Genomic DNA, 7,663 nt, shown 5'->3' with positions numbered 1-7,663 from the left:
CCGCCACCCCCAGAGCCGGGGCTTTTGGGCGCTTTTTTTTTTTTTTTGCTTTTTTTTTCCTTCTTTTTTTCTTTTTTTTTTTTTTCCCCCCCCTCTCCTGTTTTTTTCCAGAAGCTTCTTGCTCTCTAGTGAACTTTGGAAGTTTGGGGACGTCGGCGGGACGGGGTAAGGGACGGCGGCGGTGGCCGAAAGCAGCGGGGAGCGGTGGGCTGGGTGGGACGGGCCCGCGGGGTAGCACTGCTGAGGGCTCGGCTGGGGCAAAGCCGGCTGTCAGGAGCACAGAGGCGTCTTTAGTCTCATTTTTATTTCTATTCTTTTTATCCCTCCTGCCCCCCTTCCTCCGACCACCGCAGCGAGCTTTTCTGGGCGCCCCCCCCCCCTCTCTCTCACCGCGGGCAGAGCAGTTTGGAGGGGCTGGGTGGTACCGCTGGCGACCAGCCATCCGAAAAACCTGTAGCTGCTTTGAGCCTTATGTTTATTTTTGAGGCGAAAAACCCGCTTTACGGGAGCGGGGCAGGTGGTTCCATTCCCCGGCCCGTGCACCCCGCCACGCTGTGACTGTTGAGCCCGGCGTCATTCAAACTGTGGAACCCCCGGCCCCAGCCGCCACCGCCGCGCAGCCGGTGCAGGAGCTCCTGGTCCCGGCCGGCCTCCGGGGGCTCTCTCCTCACCCACAGATAAGGGATTTCGGGTTTACAAGCCCTACAGCGAAGCCAGACGCCGCATTAACAGTCAGGGAATAACTGCCGGCTCTCTCGGAGTGAGGGTGTGCTTGGGGTGGGTCCGCGGTCGTTGTTCCCCCCCCCCCCCCCGGGTTGTTTTCGGGGTACCGGGTGAAGGGAGGAGCAGGAGTAGCATCAAACCGAGGGAAGCTGGGGGGGAGGACGACTTTAAGATTAATTTTGTCGATGTGTTGGATCCCGAGATTTATTTTTTTTTTTGTCCTGCTAGCGGCGGGTGGGAGAAACATCCTCACTTTGTGGGATGGCAGGGCTGGGTTTTGGTCGTTTGAGGGGGGTTTTGTTGGGTTTTTTTTTATTTCCTTCTTCGGCCAAAGGCTTGCTGGGCAGCACCGGCTCACTGGGGACTGGGGGACAGCAGGGCACGGGGGTTTGAGGGAATTTCCCCGAGGTTTGGGGCTGCTAAAGCACCCCGGGGGAGGCGTTGCAGCTCCAGTGCGCAGCACCCCGGGGATGGCTCTCACCCAGCGGCACCGCGGGCGCCCAGCCCCGGTCCTGCCCGGGTGCCAGAGAGCGGCTGTGCCTTGGGGATCCTCAACCCTCTCCCTGTTGTTGTTGTTGCAGGATCTGCCCCGTCCCCTCCCTCCCCTTCACGTGCACCCCGTGAATGCAAGAGCCGATACGCCAAGGCATGGCTGAGAGGTGGCTGAAGTACCTGTCGGCAGTAAAGGCCGGGGGGCAGAAGGGCAGCATGGGGGACTTGGACGACCTGGACGACAGCCTGACCAGCCTCATGTGGCTGCAGGATTTCTCAATCACCAGCGCCAGCATGGGGAAGTCCTCCTGCTGCCCCAGCGGTCCGGACCCCCATGATTGTCACGGGATCCCCAGCTTTGCTGCCCCATGCTCGCCTCTGGCTGCCGACCCGGCGTGCATGGGCATACCCCACACTCCCTGCAATCCCATCTCCTCCTCCACCTCGAGGACAGCGCACCATGCCATGGCCATGAACCCTCAGCTTGCGGAGGACATCGACTACAAGACCAACCCGCATGTCAAGCCGCCCTACTCCTACGCCACCCTCATCTGCATGGCGATGGAAGCCAGCAATAAGCCCAAAATCACCCTCTCTGCCATCTACAAGTGGATTACCGACAACTTCTGCTACTTCCGACACGCCGATCCCACCTGGCAGGTAGGACATTTGGAGACATATTGCCTTGTCCCCTCTCCCCGCAGGGCTGGGGAGGCCTTTCCACAGCCTCCATCACACAAAGCAAGGTCCCGTGGGGATGCTGGATCCCTCCAGGAGGAGAGTGGCACCGGCAGCTGGTGGGAAAGAGCAATAATGGGAAAGAGCTTGGGTGTGCACAGAAATGCCATGGCCTTGAGGGTGGTGGAAGGAAGGAGCCACTATGGGGGAGAGCACAGGGCCATTTTGGGAGCAGGGAGGTACCCATTGGGCTGCTGGTCCCTGCGGCTCCTCTTGGCCCCAGGGTGAAGGCATCTGTGTCCCTGGCTCCACCTTTCTGGAGGTCTTTTGGGGTTCTGAGTCCCTCGGGGCTGAGCACGCATGAAATCGCCATCTCTGAGTGCTGAGGATCAGGTGTAGGAGAGGGATGGAGAGGTCCCCCAGGGAGATGCTCCTTTTTGGACAAATGCCTTGTTGGGGACGTTCAGAGCAGAAATGTTGCTGCTTTCCAAGCCAGGCAGGCAGGTCTCCTGTCCCTTGGACAGGTGAGGGAGGCTCTATCACTGTGACGAGCTGGTGAGGCCTCAGAGAGAAGCCCAAGAGAGGTCAATTAGGGCTGCTCTCCCCAGCTAGCACAAGCACATCCCCAGGGGGTAAGGGGGAGCCCTCAGGCTCACCAGCTTTGGGGACGGCCTGAAGCACAGGGGCTTTTCCCGGCCACCTTGGCTCACTGCCCTCCTCCGTCACACGAGGGGACCTCTGGCACGTGAGGCTTTCTAGGCTGTGGCAGGGCAGGAGGGACCCGGGTGGCTTGTCTCTCCACTCGGGTTATTCCCAGCCCAAATCTGCAGTATGCCAGCGATCCCGACGGCGGTGCTCACCCAGGCAGGGCTGGGCAAAACTGCTGCAAACTCCTGGCGTTGCCCACCTTCTCCCCAGGCAGGTGGGTATCCAGCGGCTCTTGATGCACGTCACGGAGAAGGGAACCCCCCGGTCCCTCTCCAGGGCCACCTGGGTCCCCCAGCCTCCCCTGTGCTGGGGGGACCTACGGGAGCGATTTGGGAGGAGGAGCTGTGTGCCAGCGTGCTGACTTTCTCCTGCAAACTCACGGCTGGATAATCACCATGTTTTTTAATTAAATGTGTTGATTAAAAAAAAAAAAAAAAAAAAGGTGGTTTTCAATCCCCCTCTGCATAGATGCAGGGGGTTCATGGGATTGTTGCAGGCAGGAATGATAAATATGTTAACCGGCCGGGTAATAACAGAGAGGCTGAATGAAGTTTGGGATGGGGAGGGGAGATGGGGAGCAGAGAATTCAGCTTGCAAGTCTCTGACCCTCGTAAAATGTTGTTAAACTGTAAATTTGGAGTTAGCACAGCCTGGATTGTTTGCAGGGATATTTGTGTTCCTGCTGCTTCTTTCTTCTTTTTCTTTGTTTTTCTTTTTTTCTTTCTTTATTTTTCATTTTTTCTTTTTTCTTTTTCCTTTTTTCTTTCTTTTTTCTTTTATTTATTTTTCCTTTTTCTCCTTTATTTTCTTCTCTTTTTCTTTCTTTTTTCTTTTTTTTCTTTTTCTTTTTGAGACTGTGTTCTCATCCCCTATCCCAATTCCCGTATGTGAAGACAGCCTGGAAAGGTCATGCCACCCATACTCCGGGGGGAGATGGATATATTCCTGTGGGAGCTGAGTGCTTTGGAGAGGAGCCAACACACCCAAGGAGCTTCAGCCCAGAGGAGGGTTTTGTTGTGTGTGTGTATGTGTGTGTGTGTTTTTCAACAGCTCTAAGCATTCAAGCCTTGTTTTTCCTATTCGGCACTACGGATTATGGATGAATAAGCATAAAGATATCCAGGCAACATTAAAAAAAAAAAAAACCTCTACCATATCCAATCTCTTAATACAGTCTTGGCTTTGTGGAGTCCAACGCTGGGTTATTTACCCAATAACTGAGTTTCCTTTCTGATTATTCACATCACTCCAGGCACATTCAGGGCTCCAGAACAGCTCGACGGGAGCAGAAACTTCTCTTTTCCTTTTTTTTTTCCTTTTTTTTTTTTTATCCCCTCAGTTCATGTGAGCGGTGGCTGATGAAGATGCAGTGATTTCACACCGAGCTTCCCCAGGCCAGGAGGCACCTCTGGGGACACACAGGGCTGTGGTGGAACAGCCCACGTGTCTCTCTGGTTTTGCCCGCCCGGTTTGTGGCAGCCTGGCTGCAGGGAGGCATGGTGTCTGGTTTTTTGTTTGTTTTTTTTCCCCCAAATATTTTCCCCTCAACGCTAGCAATAAGCACAGATGAACTGGAGGCTGCAAGGAGGGCCCTGATGATCCATCCCCCACGGTGCTGCCATGTGTTGCCACTCGTAATGGGGCTGTGGCCACATCAGTGTAAAGACCCTCCTCTTCCTCCTTAGCCGCCAAGGAGGTCCCAACCTCCTCCAGTTTAGCTCTGCACCCAGAGCAAGTCTGGCTGGTTTCTCCCAGTGCTCTGCATGACCCAAGGCCCCATGGTCCCAATTTACAGTGGAGGAGAGTTGCCCCAAACCTTCCCATTTTCCAGCAAGAAAACTCTGCTGGTGACTCGGACAGGGGAGTTTCTGCTGGGCATGTAGCCTGGGATGTCCTGACATTGCCATTTCTACTTTCTTTTTCCCAAAGGTCCTTGCTGAAAATGTGCTTTTCCACCAGCTTCCCCATGCAGGTAGGTGCTGCAGCAGCAGACAGGCATTCAACCTTGTTTTTTTGTTTTTGTTTTTTTTTTTTCTCTCTTGGGTTTAGAACTCCATCCGGCACAACCTCTCCTTGAACAAGTGCTTCATCAAGGTGCCCCGGGAGAAGGGTGAGCCAGGGAAAGGTGGGTTTTGGAAGCTTGACCCCCAATATGCCGACCGGCTCAAGAACGGTGCCTTCAAAAAGCGGAGGACACCCCCAGTGCAGATCCACCCGGCTTTCACCAAAAAACTCCAGGAAGATGCACAGTGCGCCGTCAGCCCAGCCGCTTCGCCTTGCACCTCTAATAACATCCTCAATGTCAACGTGGAGTCACAGCAGCTGCTGAAAGAGTTTGAAGAAGTCACCGGCAACCAGAACTGGAATCCAGTGGATGGCAAAGCAGGGTACAAACGCAAGCAGTCCTTGCCCAAGCGAACAGCCAAGGCGGCTCGGCTTTCCAACTCTGCCTTGCTGAGTCAGGAAGAGCAGACCGAGCTGGGATCACTGAAAGGTGACTTTGACTGGGAAGCCATCTTCGACACCAACCTGAATGGAGACTTCTCCAGTTTTGAGGATCTGGAGCTCACGCCTCCAATCAGCCCCATAACACGCGATCTGGACTTGACGGTACATGGGCACAACGTGGACTATCCCCAGGAGCAGGAGCAGGTCCTCACCGAATCCAACCAGAACAACCTGGACTTTGATGAAACCTTCATGGCCACTTCTTTCCTGCAGCATCCCTGGGACGAAGGGACAAACGATTACCTCTCCGACCCTGTCAATGTGGAGCAGTTGTTTGAACTCAACGATGCCTCTTTGTCACCGGATGTGAGCGACTGGAGCAGTCTGGCATCCCTTTTATAAGAGGCCAGGCACCATTCAAAGCCCACAGATTTTAATACTCCCCCCCATGCTGCTGGGACTTAGAAGGGATGAGATTTTCTAGAGACAGAGACATCCACAGTGACTTTTACCAGCTTCATCATAAGATTATTCACAGGAACACCGGGGGGAGAAAAAAACCACCACCACAGGAACTTCTCGATAAATCTTTAAAGGACACATCAGAAGTCTCTAGTCCACGAATTTCCTCAAGAGAAGAAATATAACACTACTTATTTTTTTACTTTTAAAGGAAGAAATGTGAATTATAATTTTTTTTCTGTGGGAATGGACATGGCATATGTTCCTTCAGGGCTAAAGGAGAGCACCTGCAAAATCCCATCCAAGACATGAGATTCCTGGTGGCTTAGGACTTGATAGACTAAGTGCAATTTCCTCACCCTTTTGTCTGTTTCTCTCTTTCCTTTTTCTGTCTAGGGTAGTTGGTAGGTATAGTGTGATAATTAGCTAGCAAGCAAATAGAGGTCCCTTCTGGATTCTCTGAGTTCAACCTCCCTCCTGACTTGTGCCTAGGGAAGAAGAAAAGGTTTATAAATTCAGCAAGTCTGCCTCTTTAGATGTTTTTATATAATCTATTATATATTATATATTCAAAGAAACCTATATTTTTAGCACTAGAATTTCTTAATAGTGGGGGGATAGGGGAAATGCAGTTTGGGAATTGTTTTATATTTTCACTGTTTAAAGGCTTGTGTTCATTGTTCTGTAAACCAAGATCACGCGAGGGAGGATTCCTGCAGCAGCAGCAACAGGTTTTGGTAAGAATCCAGAAATTGGCCCGGCAGGAGAGGAGCAGTGGGGACCGGGGCGCTCCCGGAACTGGCTTTTGTGTTTTTTGGTACCCAAAATCCTCGCTGCAGTTGCTGAAGGGTCTAGACCACCACAAACCCTCTCTGTCTTTCATGAGCTGACATAGCCCCTCTCCATTTTTCTTGGTTCAAGACCGTTGCTCTCTGCTTCTTTTGCTCATCCATCAGGCTCCGAGCGGCTGCCAGGGCAACGCAGGACCCCAGTTAAGGACACGCTTTTTGGGGGAGCTGTAAGGAAAACACCATGGCGTGGCCATCAGCTAGCAGTGATGGGGTCACTCTTCATCGAATGCTCCCAGGTGGGACCCAGGAGGAAAGAAATCCACATTCAGGCTCCATCCACGAGCTCAGGCCAAAGACTGTGCACGCAACAGGCTCTGGGGACGGCAGCGGAGATAAAGTCCCATCCCGCCGGGAGCAGCTCTTCAGCCGAGAGATCTGCCTGGATTGACACAAATGGAAGCTTTCCCCTTTGGCTCGGTGTGCAGCGAGAGTGTGGCAGTGTCTCTGCAAAGCAGCTCAGAAACATTCCGGGAGCAGAACCAAACTGCTGAAACTTGACTTGAAGCTCTTGAACTGGATTCTTCACCTCTCCTTCGCTATAGGTTATTAGAGGTAGAGTAGCTGTTAGGTAGGAGTAAGTAGAAGCTGTAGTTTTAATGGTGTGTCTTAGACTTGCTGAAAAATGGAAGATTGTAGAGAGTTTCTTTTTTGGTTAGAAAAGCACTTAGGACCTTTAATGTGAGCAATATAATTTAGCAAGAGTATAGTTGTAGTATAAGAATCAATAAGCAAGCCTTAAAAAAAAAAATAAAAAATTTACCCTTGGAGTCATTTTCACCCAAATTTGGGGAGACGGTTGGAGCCATGGAGGTGCGAGCACAAGTCCTGTATCCCCCGGTAAAGCGTGGGGCAGGCTGAGAACCAACATCTTCAGCTCATGCAAGCAGCAGAGATGGGGCTGCTTTGCCCAGGTGCTAGCATCTGAAGTCCCCTGGGATGCCACCGCACAGCTGGGGATGGTGTCCCAGGGCCGATGTCTCTGGAGGGGCTTTGGGGGTCTGTGTAGATGTTTCTATCTGTATTTGCAATGCTTCTTGTTATTTGTTGGTTTTGTTATTTGTTGTTTATGTTATTTGTTGGTTTTGTTATATTTTCCTGTTTTGGGGCCTCTATACTGATGAAGAACTGCAGAGATATGTGTGCAATTTAACCTTTTTCATGGAAAGTTATTTACAAATTAAAAAAAAAAAAAACCCAAAAAACCACAAACGAATAAGAAAAAGCCCTTTTGCTTCCTTATTTCCCTGCAGCACCGCCTGGCTCTGTCTGACCCTCTGCCCTGGAGGTAGGGGATGTCTCAC

At 52.0% G+C, this 7,663-nt stretch overlaps 1 protein-coding gene across 1 annotated transcript; it reads left to right on the top strand.

Moving 5' to 3' along the window:
• The first annotated feature begins 112 nt into the window (after positions 1-112).
• FOXJ1 (forkhead box J1) lies at positions 113-7,418 on the top strand. The gene is made up of 3 exons (XM_075770284.1): positions 113-165; positions 1,305-1,875; positions 4,651-7,418. The coding sequence occupies exons 2-3, from the start codon at positions 1,348-1,350 to the stop codon at positions 5,449-5,451; spliced, it is 1,329 nt and encodes a 442-aa protein (XP_075626399.1). The 5' UTR covers positions 113-165; positions 1,305-1,347; the 3' UTR covers positions 5,452-7,418.
• Positions 7,419-7,663: the final 245 nt, after the last annotated feature.

This window comes from Balearica regulorum, chromosome 18, assembly GCF_011004875.1.
Source record: "Balearica regulorum gibbericeps isolate bBalReg1 chromosome 18, bBalReg1.pri, whole genome shotgun sequence".
Taxonomy (NCBI): domain Eukaryota; kingdom Metazoa; phylum Chordata; class Aves; order Gruiformes; family Gruidae; genus Balearica; species Balearica regulorum.
This window is presented reverse-complemented; position numbering and strand designations above follow the sequence as displayed.

What these genes read in the sequence shown, in the direction of transcription:
- FOXJ1 (XM_075770284.1), top strand. Translation starts at nt 1,348, where the DNA reads ATGCAAGAGCCGATACGCCAAGGCATGGCTGAGAGGTGGCTGAAGTAC. An exon ending in ACGCCGATCCCACCTGGCAG is followed by an intron (nt 1,876 to 4,650) that starts GTAGGACATTTG and finishes TCTTGGGTTTAG; the next exon opens with AACTCCATCCGGCACAACCT.